At 43.9% G+C, this 19,160-nt stretch overlaps 1 protein-coding gene across 2 annotated transcripts in view; it reads left to right on the forward strand.

The window, feature by feature from the left end:
• abat (4-aminobutyrate aminotransferase) overlaps positions 1-19,160 on the forward strand; it is a 244,185-nt gene that overhangs the window by 130,348 nt on the left and 94,677 nt on the right. For both annotated transcript variants that reach the window (XM_072481278.1, XM_072481277.1), the window contains exons 3-4: positions 1,372-1,469; positions 6,400-6,429. In XM_072481278.1, coding sequence (XP_072337379.1) covers positions 1,372-1,469; positions 6,400-6,429 — 128 coding nt within the window. The remainder of the gene's footprint in view (positions 1-1,371; positions 1,470-6,399; positions 6,430-19,160) is intronic.

Below are 19,160 nucleotides of genomic sequence, written 5' to 3' on the forward strand. Positions count from 1 at the left end.
GAATGTAGGTGGGAGTGCTGCTAGTTGAGATGGTGATGAGGTGTGGCATTCGTGGGACTTGAGTATGAGCAGGGATGTGAGGCGCAGAATAGCTACGGGAGGGGACCATGGGGATTGTGGGTGGGGGGGGGGGGGAGGGGGGGGGGCAGAGGGCCACATGATAGATATTGGCAACTTGCGAGGTGACTGGGTGAAAGGTAATCTTGGAAATGGGAAGGGTGTGTGAAGGGGGGCACCGGGAGACTGGAGGAGGCAGACTTAACTGGTTGCACAAAGAAGCTTCTTGTGGCACTGTTGTCCTGACCTCTTCTGCAGTGAGCTAGCACCGACTGAGGCTGCCAATGCCTCCCAGGCAGGGCTGGTAACCTTGCTGGAAGGATGTCTGCGCAACCATGGACAGAGAACATCCCGCCTCTGCAGCCCACCATCAAAGAGTTTGGTCAGGGCTCCCTCTGTGAATGGTGGTGCTGGCTTCCTGAGAGCCACTCCCCCGACTGAATCTGGAACAACTGTTGGAGGGTGCTGGGAAGGCATTTATATGGAGCTCCCCACTGATTGCAGAGACTAAGATGCCCGGGGTGGACGAATCAACGGGCGGTCGCCACGAGCACGGCGTTATTCACCTAGTTCAAAAAAAGTTTTTTAAAAGAGGTTCAATATCCCGTGAGATTTCCCACTGCAGGCACTGACGGGAATCTCACCGGAACCGACAATAGTCTACTTTCTAAACTTAAAAAATACTTGATATTTGCTCTTTTTCTGTTTCTATAGATTTTCTCTTCCCTCCTTATTGGAGAAAGGTGCCAGAGATGCCAGTAGCTCTGGTGATTCATTCAATTAGCCATTTTTTAGGAGTGAGGAGGTTCATCAATTGTGCAGCCAAGGATCCTCATCCACTGGAGTATTTCTAGCCCGCGCAGCTGAATAATGAACAGGAGGGGAATCCTGACCTTGCTCCTTTTAAACTGTGGGGTGAACCTCTCTGTCACACCCCAACTTGCCTGGCGAAGATCAGGTCACTCAGCAGAGAGATGGATCGTAGCTGGGACGTTTCTATCGATCAGTATGCAGCACTTGGGGACCTGAAATCTTTTAGATATTGTAGTGGAGTTAATAGTTTTTATGTCAGTGCAGGCTTGATGGACTGAAGGGCCTTTTCTGTACTGTATGATCTATGCTTCTATAAAAAACTTCAAATTTAATGTGGATAAGCCAAAACCCAAATGTTGCCTGTACTGGGCTACATTTTATGTAATTTGGAAATAATTATTTTTGTTAATGTATTTTAACCTTCAGTGCAAGAGTGTTGGAATAAGTATGATCAAAACATTGCAAGAAAGTTAATGATCATCATGGTTTCATTTTGTAAAGGGTCTCGATATGTTAGCCAGCCTGCGAACAAGACGGATGTGGATGTTGGGTTTGAAGGACCATTAATGAAAACCGAAGTACCGGGACCAAAATCTCGGGTATGTCAATGATACAGCATTTTGAAATTATATGAAATAACTTTGAGGGAATTGGTAAATGCAATGTGACAGTACGCTGCTGTGGACCCATTTTCTTGATGGTCTATGCTACATGGGATTGAAATTCCACATTTGCAATTGATTTGTAGGCATCAGTGACAAAAGACTACTTCCTGTGTCCAATCTGTTTCTGATTGCACAAAAGAAATCAGGTAATAGGATGGTGTTTCAGAACTGCCATTCTGTGAAAGAACGAAAGTAATATATGGAATAACAATAAGAGCAAATCGGACCTTTCTGTGAAACTGCAGCTTAGTTCTAAAGCTAATTTGAATACACATCCTATTGTGGATGAATATTGGTTAATATGGATTGATAATTAAATTATTTATGTTATTTTCATGTAACTTGTGCCATTTGTGCCAAATCTTGGGTCATTTGTAATGTTTAAATAATTTCTCCCTCTTGATCTCTCTTAATGTTGTTGAATCGCCGCTGTAGTGTGTGCTTTTCACATATTGTGGAGTCTGTGGAGTTAGTGAAATACACTGATGAATTGTTGGCGTATTATAACTTCCACGCATTCTATAAAAACATGGGTCATAATCCATGTATGATCCTGAAGCGCCATAAGGCTGTTTGACTCCAGGGACATCACAGATACATTTGATTCTGTCCTTATCAGATATCTGCACAAGGTACTGCTGCAGGGGCATTACACCCGGGCCGATTTTTCCTATTCCTAACCAAGCTACACTGAGGCCCATCTTGGCATCCCGAGTACTGGCACAAGTGAGATCAGTTAGCTTAGCAGAGGCCTAGGACTAAACCGAGCATCTTTCAAAGTCCAACAATTCACTGAAGAAACTCATTGCATCATTTCACCCATTTATACCAAGGGTTTGATTTTTTGACAACAGTGGAACCAGTGCTCATGTGCAAGGTTTTTCTACACGCTTTGTGGATCTAATTGAGATCTTCTCCCAATATTAGTGAATGTCTGGAGAGGTAGTTGTGTTTGTGTAGTGTCTTATGACATTGTTGGAATGTATGAATGATGATGACTTCTCTCAGGATGTTCTAGCTGACATGCCAGCAGGATCCCACAAATCACAATGATAAGACTGGCCGGTACAAATTACTTGAGGGTTAAATTATGGCACAAAACAATTCCCCGATTGTCTTTCCTTTGGGTCATGGAATCCTTAAAAGTCCACCTCAGCTGTCACAAGCAACAGAAGGCTTTGTGTGGGCCTTGCAGCCATAATCTTCTGCCCCGAGGCTAGACTATTATCAACTGAGCCCAGTTCACATATAAGCCAGTATTGTTCAAAGCCTGAATGCGACCAGACTCAATTTGGCAAACCGGATTCTAAAGACTGGCAAATTATTCATTTAGCCACTCGCAGCACTCTCAGCTGGAGGCAGGAAGTGAAACACTGTTCATTGAGGGCAGCACTGTCTTTGATGACAATAGCACAGATTGTTTCTATTGCAGATTTTCTCCCAATAGTGTGATTGAAGTTTTAATAACATTAAAGCAACGTTACATGCTATTGGAATTTCTGGGTTGCTCCTACATATTCCCTGGCCCCATGCACCACTTGTCTCTCCCATAAGTAAAGATTATTGAGCAGCTTCCACCTCCGCTGCCTCAGATGAATGTTGGATATCTCCTGGAAAGACAGAGTGCGGAATGTGGAAATACACCAGCGTGCAGGGAACCTCAGCATGTTTTCCCTCTTGATTCAGCAACGACTATCAGCTGGGTCTTGTGAACTGAGTATATATTGGCTGCATCCCCAAAGATATGCTTTATAGCAAGCTTGCTATCCGCACAAGACCAACAGGTCACCCACATCTGTGATACAAGGATATCTGCAAGTGAGACTCCAAGTTGATCGAGATCAGCGTTGACGTATGGGAAGTCATCACTGTTGATTGGAACGCCTGGAGTTTAGCAGTCGGGAAAAGCATAGGAAAAGCAGAGGACAAAATAAATGACCAGATGGTGGCAAAGAGAGCCCGCCAGAAGAAAGAAATCACCATTCGACCTCGGGCCAATGCTATTCATCTGTGATAGCTGCAGCAAGGACTGTCACTGCCAAATCAGCCTCTATAGCCACAACAGACAACATTCAATACAGACTGATATTTGGCCTGGGCGAAGTCCATCATCTCCTGAGGTGGTTTGATGCTAATATGCATCACGTTTTCCTCCCATAAGTAAAGATCGCATCGTAGTGACCAGGTTGTTCTGCTTCCCCACACCGAGTGGTGCACTAAGGCAGACTTCCGTCTATTTGTATAGCTAGTTTTTCCAGGAACAGGTCACTGGTCTGTCACCAGGGGCTTATAGCTTATGTGGCAGCACTCCACATCAAGCATGGCTGACTTGAAGTCTTGCTGACTCTTACCGCCAGCACGTTGGAAGGATTTTGCAGGTTGACATTCAACCCCATTGGCCAAATTACAAACAAACCTCTGCGGACATCAAGTCCTGGGGTGGGACTCAAACCCGGAGCTTCTGGCTCACAATCGGGGCTGCTACCCACTCTGCCACCAGACCTCCCTTATCGGCAGGTGTTTTTATCAAATATCCAAGATCTAAACACAAAATAACATGGCCCAAAGTTATAAGAATGAGATCTCCCAGCTATATGGTCCAGGTATGCAAGCCTTCACATGTGTTATCAGATATTTCTCCAACCCTCCAAAAGGCAGCGTAATGAAGGTAAATATGAAATAATAATGTTTTATTTTGCAAACAATAAAACAATATCTGGGGGGCTAGTTAGCTCAGTTGGCTGGATGGCGACCGTGTGGTTCAGTGTGGCCAGCTGCGCGCGTTCGATTCCCATTCTGGCTGAGTTAAACTTACGAGATGCCTCCTCACTCTGCCCTGGAGAGCGGAAGGCAATGACAAATTACCCCTGACAAAATCTACCAAGGAAAACAGCTCAGTTTGAAGCATCGGCATGAGCCAAGGACCTGCTTCCATGACTGATTGAAAGTAGTATTTAGAATAACAGCCATAGCAATCCTAACTTCAATTCGACTTCAGTCTGCATTTCCCTGGTCCTTGTTTCAAATCCAATAATGGATCAGACCAACATTTGCTGTGGCCCACAGTCTTAAGAAAGTTTGCTTGAAGCCTTATGCTACTTCCTCTCAACAGAACCTATTAACTTGACTTTTGATCCTAAACAAAGTTTTAGCCCTTAAAAGCATTCCCTGTCCAAGGATTAGCCAATAGAGGTGCAAACCACACTAATTGGCCTGAGAGGCCCCTGGTAACTAACCCATGTTGCTTTTGGAACTAATAGTATTATTCCAACACAAGTATTGTCAGTCAGAAGATATCTTCTACCCCAACACCGTTAACTTGAATGGATCATAGCCAAACCATTCCATGGCAAAATGGTCAAACGCTCTGAAGCACCATGCCTGCATTAGAAGATTAAGAAAGCTGAATAAGCATCACTGGCAGTATTGCAACATAAAGAGATCTGCAAAAGGCGGCAAGACTCAACTAAAGAGGTGCCATTCCTTTTGCTTTAAATGTACCATAGCATGCCATCAACAAATATAGAAAGTGCATTGGACCCACAGCCAATCCATGCAAGTAAGCAAAGTGGCCTGCTGCTGCTTGTTCTGTGAATATCTCCCCCAGGAGTGGCTGGTAGGTGGAAATAAAGTTCTACATCATTGGCAGCCTCGAGCTAGATTGTAAATTGCTTCCTGAGCAGAAACATTTTTGAGTCTATTTACAGAAGGTTGATTGGAAAAGTGATCCAAATTTGACATTCAGATGATGTTCTTTATTGACATTTGTTTTTGATTTTCAGGTAACGCTTTCTGACCAAATTTCAGCTGGAGTCCTAGACAATTCATTGACAATTGCACCAGGAAGCACATAGCCCGAAACGTTGCGCCTCCAGCCTGTGCAAAGGAGGCACCCACAAAAAAGATCCCCCACCCTCTTATGCTGGGGCCTACTTGACTGGTCCTGGCCAAGCTACCCTGATTTACTGGTGATCAACTGGCCTCCTCCTTCTGATTGGGTTGCAGCTCTGGGAGGGATGGGATATCCTCCCATATGGGGCAGAATCCATGACCTCAGACAGTGAACAGCCTGACAGCCATTAAATCTGATCATGACTTTCTTGTGGATTTGCCCCTGACATTTCAACCCAGTTTTGGGAGGGAGGTGGTGTGGCTATAGGGGGGCTGCAGAGCCACCAACTCCATTAAATATTTGACCATGGTTGGCAGAAATTCATTTTGAAGAGAAACAAAACTTATACTCGATACTTTCCCAGGTCAGGAAGTTAGAAAATGAGGCATTTAAATGCAGTCATTAAAATATGCCCGAATAGGCACACCACTTTCCATGCTGCTTTTCCACTTGGGAGTAATATTCAAGTCCAATATTTGTACAAATTGTGAGGGGACAAAAATAGTTCCTGCTCCTCACGATACTCAGTGATCCGTAGTGAAATTTTACAATTAAGAACTCTACATGAGAAGAGTTTAACTTCACTGTGATACTCTACATAGTCACAGCACATTGACACTCACTGTCATGCCCCACGCAATCAAAGCATTCAAGAAGGCATTAGATGATTACTTGAATAGAAACGATGTGCAGGGGTACGGGGAAGAAGCAGGGGAATGGCACTGAGCCACAGTGCACATTTGGAGAACCAGTGCAGACACAATGGGCCAAATGTTCTCCTTCTGTGCCATAACAATCCTGTGATGAAGAATAGTAATATGAATGTGATCAGAGTGCTGCCAGCGCCTATGGAGAAAGGGTCTGTGTGCGGGAGTGGAAGGGCAATGTTGCATTATTTCAGATTTCTGTTATTTTCCCCACTGAGATTTTGCCTCAACTCTCTGATCTTTATATGTGTCTGGTTACTTGCAGGATCTAATGAAGAAGCTGAATGAGTTACAGGTGAGCTCTTAAATGTTACATCACGTTAACCATAATGAACTGTTTACTTGGAAGGACTTTGGAAATTGCAAAACTTGCACATCATCATCAGTTGGCAGGATTGAGGGGTCTTATATTGACATGTCATATGGTCAAATCATCTGAAACTGTACAGATAAATTGGATTAAAACAGTGCTCGATAAACTGGCAGCATCTGTGCAGAGAGAGAAACAGAGTTAACGCTTCGAGTCCATGTGACCCTCTTTTATTTCAGCATGCGCAGTATTTTACTTCTGGATAAATTGAATTGTTGTTTTTGGGAACAACTCATTTCTTCTCCAAAAAATTTGCTTCATATTCCATGACTGATGAAGGACTATAACCATTTGTTGAAGGGTTTAAATTTGATTTAACCACATAGGGAGAATCTTTCTATCTGTATGTTTAAATTCTTTTTTAAATTGTATTTTATTCCAAATATATATAAAAAGTTACAACACATACACAATTCGGGAAACAAACTTCCCAACACACAACTATACAATTTGTACAAATCTTCCTCCTTTTCTCCCCCACCCTGCCCCTCCCCGCGGAGAACAACTCCTCAAACACAGTCACGAATATCCCCCACCTTGCCTCGAAACCCTCCACTGAACTCATTAACTCATATTTGATCTTTCCCAGCCAAAGAAAGTCATATACGTCACCCAACCAGGCCGCTACCCCGGTGACATTGCTGACTGCCATTCCAATAAAATTCGTCGCCATGCAATCAGAGAGGCGAAGGCCACAACATCAGCCTTACTCGCAAAAAGATCCCCCGGATCCACTCTGTACAGCTCCTTATAATAATCCCTAAACGCCTCATTTATCTTCCCTGGCTCCAACACAACATCCCCTGCCACAGTCCGTATCTTTGATATTTCTCTGGACGCGGCCTGCCTCCTTGGCTAATGTGCTAACATTCCATTCGCCGTCTCCCTGTATTCGTACGGCATCCCTCTTGCCCTATGCAGCTGTCCTACCGCCCTCCCCGTTGTCAGCCGATCAAATTGCCCTGTAATGTTTTCCTCCTTGCCAATCCCTCTGTGGTAGGCACCCTCGGGTACTCCCTATTTATCCTCCACTATCTCATTCATTAGCCGTTCATATTCCTCCCATCTTTCTCTACCCACATGTACCTTGAACGAGATAATCTCCCCTTCGACCACTGCTTTTAGCACTTCCCAAATAGTGGCCGCTGACACCTCCCCGTTTTGGTTCAATTATACATAATCTTTAATCACAGCCCGCACTTTGTCACAAAACCCTCTATCTGTCAACAACCCTGAATCGATCCCTTTGTCAACCCAACAGTAAAAAGAAGAAAAAAAACCTCCACACTGGTTTAGCACAGTGTTTATAGGGCTCGTTTAGCACAGGGCTAAATCGCTGACTTTGAAGGCAGACAAAGGCAGGCCAACAGCACGGTTCAATTCCCATACCAGCCTCCCCAAATAGGCGCCGAAATGTGGCGACTAGGGGCTTTTCACAGTAACTTCATTTGAAGCCTACTTGTGACAATAAGCGATTTTCATTTCAAGAACCCCCACCCCTGCCCTCCAACACCCAATCTACCTGTATTCCCAATTACTTCAAAGTGCCACCATCTCAGTCTCCCAAAATTGTTCAGTTCAGTTCTCCCCCAGTTTATGTGCCTTGATAAAGTTATTGCCCGCTTCTGAGGTCTCAAAATAGTACTCCCGGCCTTCAAATGTGACCCAAAGCTTTGCCGGGTAGAGCACTGATCCGCTGTCGATACAGCACGGCCTTGACTCTGTTGAACCCTGCACGCCATTTTGCCTGCTCAGCTGCAGTGTCCTGGTATATTCAGACCTTGCTCTCCTCCCATTCGCAGTTGCGCTTCTCCCTGGCCCACTGCAGAATCCTATCCTTCTCCACGAATTTGTGGAGCCTCACGATCACCGCCCGTGGCGGCTCCTCTGCTCTAGGCTTCTGCCTCAGAGAACTGTGTGCTCTATCCACCTCAGGGGCCTTGTCCAGCACCCCCTCTGCCACCAGCCTCGCCAGTATCCTCAAAATGTACCTCGTGGCACTCACACCTTCCACTCCTTCAGGCAGGCGCACTATTCGCAGATTCTGCCTTCTCGATCTATCTTCCTGCTCCTCCACCTTTGCTCTCAACATCTTGCAAAGGTTTTCTGAGAGCCCCACCTCTGCTCCAAAGCCACCACCTGATCGCTGTGGTCCGACACCACCCTCTCAATCTCTCTGATCTACGACCCCTGTACCTCCAAGCACTTCTCCACCCGTACCATCGAGTCCTTTAGGGGTGCCACAGCTCCTTCGATGGCCTTTGAGTGATCCTCCTGCATCTCCTACCTCTACTGGCGGAACTCTTCCTTACTGAAGGCCATCAACTGTTCCATCTGGGGCTTTGCTACTTGCACCTGCCCTTCCCCCTCCGCCATCCTTTCATTGGCTGCTGTGCCGCAGGTCTCTTCCAACTTCTTGGCCAGGTCTTTCACCTTCTGTCGGGTTTGGTAACCAGCAGACATACCACTCCCAGGGGGGAATACTCCTCTGACCTTTAGTTACACTTTTCCGTCGAAGTTACACCCCATTTCAGGTAAAAAGAGCTCTTTTCTACTTCAAGCAGGAGCTGCCCTGTGTGCAACCACTCACACCATGCCGCCACCGGAAGTCCATCTTCATGTTTTAATGCCGTCATTGTGTTACAGATCAGAATCAGGGAGTCAATTGATAATATTCTTGGGGACTTTTGATGGGTGGAATCTAGCAAATTCATTCACATAGATGTTTACATTTATAAATATTTATATTTACATATCACAGCAGAAGAACAACACTACTGTGCTATTAAGTCTGGCTCTTTAAGTTCCAATTGCTGTCCCTTCACCAAAGGTTGAAGAATATGGATACAGGTCACTGAGTGAAAAATAACATTGTGTTGTATATGGGCGATGTTAAAGTCCCAGACCAGACCCCAAAATTTATTAAGATATCGGACAAGAACCCCAAACTCTTGTTTTTTGAATTTGTAAAACTGTGAGAAAAGGACACTTTACTCCAGGAATCATTCCAGGACAAATCGGCATATGTTATGTTAAAACAAACTATTATTTACACAGGATTACACTACATTAACGTCACAGAAACCATTACAATTCACAGTTATACAATTATTAACACTAAAAGGAAACACTTTAACTTTTAGCTGATACCTTCTCCATTTCCAATCAAGCAAAACCCATCACAGGTCAAAAGCCACTTGTAAATGCAGTTAGCAAACACAGGGTTATCTTCTGTACACTTGAATGGAGAGTTCTTGGAAAGACTGCTTGGAAAGAGAGAGACAGATCCTGTCAGGAGACAGCCTGTAGATTCTTGTTTGTGTCAGACCACTGCTTAACCTGATGGCCTTTTACAGATGCTGCTGCCCAGCACAAAGCTACCAGCAAATTAAAACTAAACTACCTGCTACAGACCTGTCTCCTCCCATTAATTACATAATCTCCATACCACTAACTGGGTTATGACCATTTTACTCAGGCTAACCATAACACCTCAATTATCTAAACCCGAGGGAACCTTCTTTCTATTAACAAAATTCCATTAGCCCTATATATGTAAACAAGATACACTGATGGAATGAATGAAGATCTTACTTTTATGACATCCTAATTGCATCTTCTACAGCCACAGTGTTTGGAAACCTTAACCTAAGATCTTTAATAATATTACTGCAACAGATATATATATATGAACTCAGGCTTTAAAAACATTGCCACAACAAATATAAAATGCAATGCATGTACCAATTTCTTACATTCATCACACTGAGCTGAACAGATCCCTAATTATGACGAGTAAAGATGGTAAACTGTGCTCTTCATGGGTCTGGTATCTCCAATGCCCCTGACAAAACTGCTTTCTTTCATCGAGTTGTGGGACACCCATAGGTAGAAGTTAAGCCTTGCTCACCATGCAGTGAGTTACCAACATAGGATTAATGCACTTGCTATACTTTGGGTTTTTTAAACAGTTGTTCCTAATCCAATGGGTTATAGCATCTACCCATAAATTCTGTGCCCATTGTGATCAGATAGTGTATATCTTATAAATGATAACAGTTATCAGATTTAACAATTCGAGTTTGCATAGAATTACATAAGAACATAAGAACTAGGAGCAGGAGTAGGCCATCTGGCCCTTCGAGCCTGCTCCGCCATTCAATGAGATCATGGCTGATCTTTTGTGGACTCAACTCCACTTTACCGCCCGAACACCATAACCCTTTTATTCTTCAAAAAACTATCTATCTTTATCTTGAATACATTTAATGAAGGAGCCTCAACTGCTTCACTGGGCAGGGAAATCCATAGATTCACAACTCTTTGGGTGAAGAAGTTCCTCCTCAGCTCAGTCCTAAATCTACTTCCCCTTATTTTGAGGCTATGCTCCCTAGTTCTGCTTTCACCAGCCAGTGGAAAAACCTCCCCGCAACTATCCTATCTATTCCCTTCATGATTTTATATGTTCTATAAGCTCCCCCCGCATCCTTCTAAAGTCCAATGAGTACAGTCCCAGTCTAATCTCCTCGTAATCCAACCCCCTCAACTCTGGGATTAACCTAGTGAATCTCCTCTGCACACCCTCCAGCGCCAGTACGTCCTTTCTCAGGTAAGGAGACCAAAACTGAACACAATGCTCCAGGTGTGGCCTCACTAGCACCTTATACAGTTGCAGCATAACCTTCCTAGTCTTAAACTCTATCCCTCTAGCAATGAAGGACAAAACTCCATTTGCCTTCTTAATCACCTGTTGCACCTGTAAACCAACTTTTTGCGACTCATGCACTAGGACACCCAGGGCCCTCTGCACGGCAGCATATTTTAATATTTTATCATTTAAATAGTAATCCCTTTTCTGTTGTTCCTACCAAAATGGTTAACCTCACATTTGTCAACATTGTATTCCATCTGCCAGACCCTAGCCCTTTCACTTAAACTATCCAAATCCCTCTGCAGACTTCCAGTATCCTCTGCACTTTTTGCTTTACCACTCATCTTAGTGTCGTCTACAAAATTGGATACATTGCACTTGGTCCCCAACTCCTGATCATCTATGTAAATTGTGAACAATTGTGGGCTCAACACTGATCCCTGAGGGATACCACTAGCTACTGATTGCCAACCAGAGAAACACCCATTAATCCCCATTCTTTGCTTCCTATTAATTAACCAATCCTCTATCCATGCTCTACTTTACCCTTCATGCCATACATCATTATCTTATGCAGCAACCTTTTGTGTGGCACCTTGTCAAAAGCTTTCTGGAAATCCAGATTTCCACATCCATTTGCTCCCCATTGTCCGCACTGGTAATGTCCTCGAAAAATTCCACTAAATGAGTTAGGCACGACCCGCCGTTTATGAACCCGTGCTGCGTAATTTCCATCCTGATGCCTCGCTATTTCTTCCTTGATGATAGATTCCAGCATCCTCCCTACTACCGAAGTTAAGCTAACTGGCCTATCATTACCCGTTTTCTCCCAAGTTCTTCAGATATGAAATTGGAAAATAACAAAAATATTTCAGTCAGATTAAGTTACCCTTTTACGAATTAATCACTTAAGCTTTTAGTTGGCTGCTGAAGAAAAGTGCATTCAAATTTTAAGAAGCTGCTATTCAAGAAAACATACATTCAAAACTACCAACTACTTGAAGTTATTTTGTCCATAAGTATACCTTCAACACATACTGGATGAAGATGTAATGCATATAGATGTACATTCCGGTGTATGCATTGAAGACTACATGCAAATAAGGAAGCATTTGTTTATATATTTTTAGATTATTGTTGGAGACTCTCTGGAGAGTAGATCATTTATGAGGGGTTGTATTTAGTCCTAGCTAAGCAGGTCATGTAACATCTTAGTGGAATACAGATGATGCAATTACTGGGAGGAGCCAGGTCTGGCTGTAGGTTTGCAGTTTGCCATCAGATTTGAGTCTGACAAGACAGAAGGATTTTAAGTTGAACAGCAGTTTTGCCTAATGCTGCTCGGTATAGCAGAAGTGTATCAGCTCTGCTCCTGAAAGGGTTTTTCTCTTCCAGAGTCTCTATACAATTAAGCAAGTTATCTGCTTGTTAATTTTATTAATAAGTGGCACATGAGCTGTTGCTTAATTGGAGTTAGTAGCCGGTATAGATAGTAAGTTCGAGTTTTTCCTTGTGTTTAAGAACGTTTTAACTGACATTGTAAAGCTATTTTCTTTGATGTTAACGTGGTTTAAATGAAAGTTTGTTTCAATATAAAAGATGCCTATTGGTCATCACTCCTGGGGTGAAGTATCCTTTTCCCAGTTTTACAAATTTAAAATAATTGTTTGGGGTTCTTGTCTGGTATCCTAACAAGTGTTGGCGTCTGGTCCAGCATCCTAACAATTCTATCCGATTGCTTGCATTGGGAATTATGTAGTTCTAGGAGCCCAGACAGCTGTTTAGCCCTGGGTTCTGAGGGTTTGGTGATGGTGGGAAGGCCCTGTATTCTGATTGTCACGTTGGCTGGAATTGTTCCTCCGTATGTTTGTTTGCAAAGTTTATTTTCTCTTCTTAAGCAATCTGGGTATTTATGATCATGAGATTGATAATGTTCCGAAGGATTGCCTGGACTCCTGTCCAGAATGCCAGGATGTTATTGCAATGTTCCGGGCCTGACTCATAATCCTTTGCTGTATTTTCTCCCTTAATAGGTAGTTCTGAGGGGAGGGAAGACATATGGAGGTGGATCGTGATAGAGTCCAGGACAGTGGGTGACAGAGGCAAGAGGAATGGTGATATAGGGTGGGTCAAAGGTGATGGGGGTAAGATAGAAGTTGGTGGACCCTACCTGGAAGGTGATAAGCACCATTTACTAAATTTGACATTGACCACGCAGTTAGTCCCTCAAAGTGGGAGGAGGGTGGAGTTCAAGGTCAGCACACGTGACCGAGTAAAATGTCATCCGAATAATTATGAGACAACTGGAAGTCAACCATGCCCAGATGTGTTCTCCTCTCGATGGTGAAGCCCACACAGCAGCAAGTTTATTTCTGACTCATGGATCCCAGCACGATCGACAGCTGACCTTCATTCTGTGCCATTTGTCATTGGCTGCAGTCTGAGACAGTGATGAAGGGAAGGAGGGATACGGATGTCTCCAATGAGCTCAGATGGTGGATTGCAGCCAACTTGAGACACCCAACCTCCATCCTCCCTGATGAATGGTCATGGTTGACAAGGGCTTAGTCTTTAAGCCCTTAAGTGGTTAGTCTTTCTATGCTGCCAAGGCAATAATCTACCTTTGAGATTCTAGAGAGATTGGAGCCAAGTGGAAGTGTTGGTGCTCCATCCTGGTCAAACAGCAATGTCTCCTTGCACAGTCATGCATGAATGGGAGGAATACCCATCTCTGGTCCTCCAGGATGTCCTTCACCTGGAAGGGGTGGGGTGCGCATTAGGAATAATACAGAGCTTCTGGCCTGTCTGAGTGACTGTCAGTTTGGACTCCCTTTAAATATAGCGCCAGAACCTTGGAACCCATGAGGTATCGGCGGGGGCTGGTGACTTTCTGCCCATCCTGCCACGTGATTCGCTGTGCTCCTCGCAAATACAGAATTAATGAGCTGGACAACGGAAAATCACACGTTTGGCCATCCAGCGGGAATTATGCTGACTTTCGTGCCTCCCACTGGACTGACTCCATAAGGGAAGATTCTGTATAATGTTTCAGCTTTTGCATCTTTGATTTACTGTGATTAGGAGAACATTTTGTACAGAATGTTTGATGCCGAAATGATTTCAACCTAAGAGAAAATTGGATAAATATCTACAGCAGAGGAAGATATAAAGCTATGGAGACACAGCAGGACAATGGAAGCTGTTGCGGATTTCGTTAGCAAAGGGCCAGCATTGATATAATAGGCCAAATGGCCTCCTTCTGTGCTTTAAGTACCTTTCATAATCTGTTTTCTCGGATGAATCAGAGCACTCAGATGAAGAAAATAAGGGGCGGATTCAATCAAATCCCTGGGCTGAATTCTCCGCCATCGGGATTCTCCGTTTCGCCATCTGGTCAGTGGGGATTCCCATTGTGGGGCAGCCCCACCCCGTCGGGAAACCCCCGGGCTGCTGGTGAAACGGAGAATCACGACGACGGAGAATTCAGCCCAAGGATTGATTGAAGATAGCAGAGAAAAACTCAAAAGAAAACAAGAAATGCAAAGCTTTACAAAGTTTACCCATGAAAAATTGTAACCTTCAGTTTAGTAGCAATCCTGGAAGTTTAATTACCTTTAGAACCCTGGGCTGGATTCTCCGCCGGCGGGATGCTTTATTTTGCCAGCAGCCCGGGGGTTTCCTGATGGCATGGGGCTGCCCACAATGGGAAACCCCATGGACCAGCCGGCATAACGGAGCATCCCGCCAGCAGGGTGAAACAGAAATGTGGCGCGGTGGGACAGAGAATCCAGCCCCTTATTACTCTGGAAAAACATCAGCAACTATGAAGGTTTTGGTGTGGCATCTCTAGCAGTGAAAATGTATATTTTCCTGTCAAAATGATTGAAAATGACAAGGTTATGAAATGATTTTCTGCTGGCAGTTGGACATGATCCAACAGATCCAAGAATTACCAATGGTGTTAAGACCCATGAGCATCGAAGAAAGTTCTTCCTATTAAAATAAACAGCTGTTAAAATATAGCTTGAGAGCTTTAGATAATTTTAATTCATAGTAAACTCGATTTGCAAGTCTATTAAATATATTATCTTTTTCCCTGCAAAGCAGGCCAGTAAGTCATCCCACAGTAAGAGCATTCAATGTCGGGAATGAATTGCACTGATGTGAAGAAAAGTTAACACTGCCTTAAAAACTAACCACTGTTGTTTCAGTACTGCGGGTAATCGCTGCAGTGAAATGTAATTGCATTGTTTAATCACTTCTTCATGTTTCCCTTAAGTACAACTATTTCCTCGACCTTTATTGGATCTAACCGTGATCCGCTTTCACCCATTGACATTATTGACCTCACAGTCTTGTGAATTGGAATTATCACACTTTTTACAGTATTACTGCTGTGTCTTTTGTTACTATCAGTTCATTTCCACTGACTATCTGCTCACGTTTTATAAAGCTCACGTACACTGGTGCCTTCAGTTTTACTTTGGTATCTGAGAATGCTCTTTGCACTCCATCCTAGAATACTGGACAGTGCAAAAAAATTGTAGCTTGCTGGAACCTTTTCTTGAAGTCACAACCTTTCTCAGTTGCCTTGCTTTGTGGTGCTTTTTCAGAGCTTCAATTGGCCAATGATTTCTAGTTTGCAAATGGAATGGCAGGACGCTATTGAACAAAAGTAACCATACAGAACTGTTTGAAGAACATTAAAAAGTTCAGTGTTGTTGCAGAACAGTTTACTACTGTGTAAAATGAGTGCAGGGTTAGTTTATCTTGTCACGGTCATGAAGCAGGAACATAGCCAAGGTCGTAATTTTCCTCGGATAAACACTATCAACCTGTTTACAGTGAGTATGGTCGCTCACATTTCTGTGATTTCACTATTACATTTTAGTAAATAACTGGAGCTGAAAGTCTCTTCCAGCATGCTCCACTGCCAGTTTAGCAGTAGGTTTACAAATTAGGCCAGGACGCTGACACATCTATTCCCAATCTTCCGCTATGGATTCCACAGGTATTGTTTTGGGCATAGCCTCCACCCACCCCAAACACAGCCCCTCGTATCAAAGGGAGCATGGCTAGGAAAGGAATCCACCAGAGGTCCAGTACAACCCAGTCAAAAAAAAGGTTAATCTTCTGATGGCTAGCTAAACTGCAGGCCTGTGTCTTATCTTGGAGCCCAGTGTAGATGAAAATTTGATCATACTTCCTTCCTACATCACAGAAAGGAACCAATGCACATATTGACATCATCCAAGGACCCTAGTTCTCCTCTCCAGAGCAAGTGCCCCACGTTAGTCTGACTTTCTCTCTCTGTTGAGTACCCTTAAGGCACTTGGCATTAGTACTATAATGATGAGAACTCCCCCTGACCCTGTTTATCCTGGTAGGATTCTGTGATAACATGGCCCCTTTAAGGGGCTATCCTTAATGGGCCATGTGACCCACCTGGAGCCTACGAGAACGGAACATGCAAACCTCAGCTTATCAGATGTACAGGCGTGGATGTGGCCGGTGGGGAATCGTCAGAGTAAGCTTGGGAGTTGAGGGAACTAGACCTGTGTTAGAGTTCTACTGTTCTGCATATGTTTAATACAAAGTGCTTCTTAGTTTAATGAATCACTGTTGTGATTTAACACCGTCTCGTCACTTCACCTCACACGACAAAGTTAACACTGGAAGCCACCAATGGGCCAATCCCAACACTTAGACCACCGTCAAAGGTCTTTATTGTTATAGGACATATTTATAGTACAGAAGTTTTCAGTTAAATTTTTCTCAGAGGCACACTTCTGAGTTGCACAGTCGACCTGAAGAGAGTCCAATGAGAACTCTCTCCTCAATTCCTGAACATCCATTAATATTCTTTATTTCTCAGGGCTGATAGTTTACTCAATGTCAATCACTTGTTTTATTCCGATTGGCCAATGACTGCAGGATGGGCACCCAAGATGACACCTCCCCCTCCCCCCATGAGGTAATCTTTTACCTTATCTCATGCCATTTGTTGTCTCCTGGCAGACATTCGTAAAGATAAGATAATCTTCACCATCTTGCATTTTCTACCTCCTGCTGATCTCTGCAACCTTGCACTCATCTTACATAATAGGAACAGTAAACAGCACAAGACTCCCTGAGGGCACCATTCACCTTGGTTATTATCTTTGCTTTACCTTGGCCATTGGCTACTAGGAGTGCTTTTCTGAAGGGAGAAAGTATATGACCTATTAGAGGTTAATTATACAATGCCTGCTAATTCTAAAATATTCTTAAAGGCACCAGGCGGGATTTACATCAGGTGAATGGATTTGATGGTCTTTAAAGCAGCTAGGAAGGAAATTTTACAAAGAGAATGTTCTAATCTAGCAGATGGTAGCAGAGTGCCACAGGAACGACCACCAGGTAAAGAAGCACTGAAGAAACCCCGCAGCTTCAGCTTTAGGTTTTCACAAAGTGGAAGTGTACTTAGCTATGAGACTTGTGATACAATTAGTTGCTTGTTATATAAAAGATCAAAGTTCAATCCTCATTAAATCCCAGTTTTCATTATGAAAAAGATTTGTAATGGCCAAGTTAAATAGCACAAAGGTGCCTTTGTATGCCAGAAGTTGGCAGTACATCAAAATTAAGTAACAGCAGTTCTCAAATTTTGGTGAGCTAGATATGTTAAGTTAAATAAAGTCAGTAAGAATAAATACCTGATTATTTGAAATGTAAAGTAAAAAGACTGGTTGATAAGCACTAGTATTAGTAGGAGGCGCTTTTATAAATTAGAGGCATTTGTGGTGGGACTGTAGTACAGGAGAAGATGAGTGATCGCTGGCTTTTGCTTTGTCCCCGCTCTTCCACAGTATAACAATGCAGTGAGGAAACCAAACCACTTTGTTACTTATAACGTGCCTCAAATTTGAGTCCAGTTGGTGCATCTTTATTCAAAGGCAATTCTGCTCAATTTAGTAAAAGATTTTGATCTCAAACATGAGACTGGGCAGTGAACAGATAGATATATTGTACAGTTAAGTTTTTTGCACTTAAAAACAATTTATTACCCTGACTAGTTTGTTCACAGTGCTTAACAGATTTCCTTTATCTATCTGAGTCCCTGTTTTGGGATCGTCAATTATGAATAAAATGATCAGCAAACTACTGCAGTTGCATATACACAGATAAAATTCCTTTCTGAAGTACTATTGATGCAATTGTTCTTTATTCTGGGTGGAAATACTTTGGCGGCCTTCACTATATTGCATTATCTGTCCCATGTGAAAGAACCCCCCTCACCCCCCCACAGGCCGCCCCCCAGCGTTCCCGCGTTGTTCCCGCCGGCAGCGACCAGGTGTGGATGGCGCCAGCAGGAAGCCGTCATTTTGGGCAGGCCGCTCGGCCCAGCCGGGCCAGAGAATAGCGGGTGTAGCGGAGAATCGCCATTTTGGGTGTCCCGGGCGAACTCAACGGGGCCGTTCTCGCCGCTTGGGTGACTCGCGAGAGGGCGTCGGCCGGCGTCGCGGGGAAAAATGGTGCGCCAGGCGATTCTCCCAACCGGCGCGGGAACGGAGAATCGCGCCCATAAGATTCTGAAGGGCTTGACAAGATAGATGTTTCCTCTTGTGGAGGCACCCCCATAAGATGTTAACAACCCCCCCTTCCTGCCTCTCCCCGACTTCCAAAGCTTAATCCCCCCACCACCCCTATCAACCCCTCCCTATGGTACCTGACACCTCCTTGCCCAAAAGTCGCAGACTGCTGTCCATGATGTCATGAGGTTGCTTTTAGTCGTAGCAGTGTCCACTACTGAGTCTGACATTGCTGGACCTGCAAGAGCTGCCGGTCACTCAGATTGACTCTTGAGGACAGGATGACCTTCCACCAAGTCCCATGCTAAGCTTGTTAAGACCAACCATGATGCATTATCACTGTAAGTCAGCCCTTTTTAAATGTGGCTGGTTTGTGACTGACTTTTCTGACAGGGGTGGGGTGGAGGGATAAATATGCCCCCCACCCTGGGAAA

Source organism: Scyliorhinus torazame, chromosome 17, assembly GCF_047496885.1.
Source record: "Scyliorhinus torazame isolate Kashiwa2021f chromosome 17, sScyTor2.1, whole genome shotgun sequence".
Classification (NCBI taxonomy): Eukaryota; Metazoa; Chordata; class Chondrichthyes; order Carcharhiniformes; family Scyliorhinidae; genus Scyliorhinus; species Scyliorhinus torazame.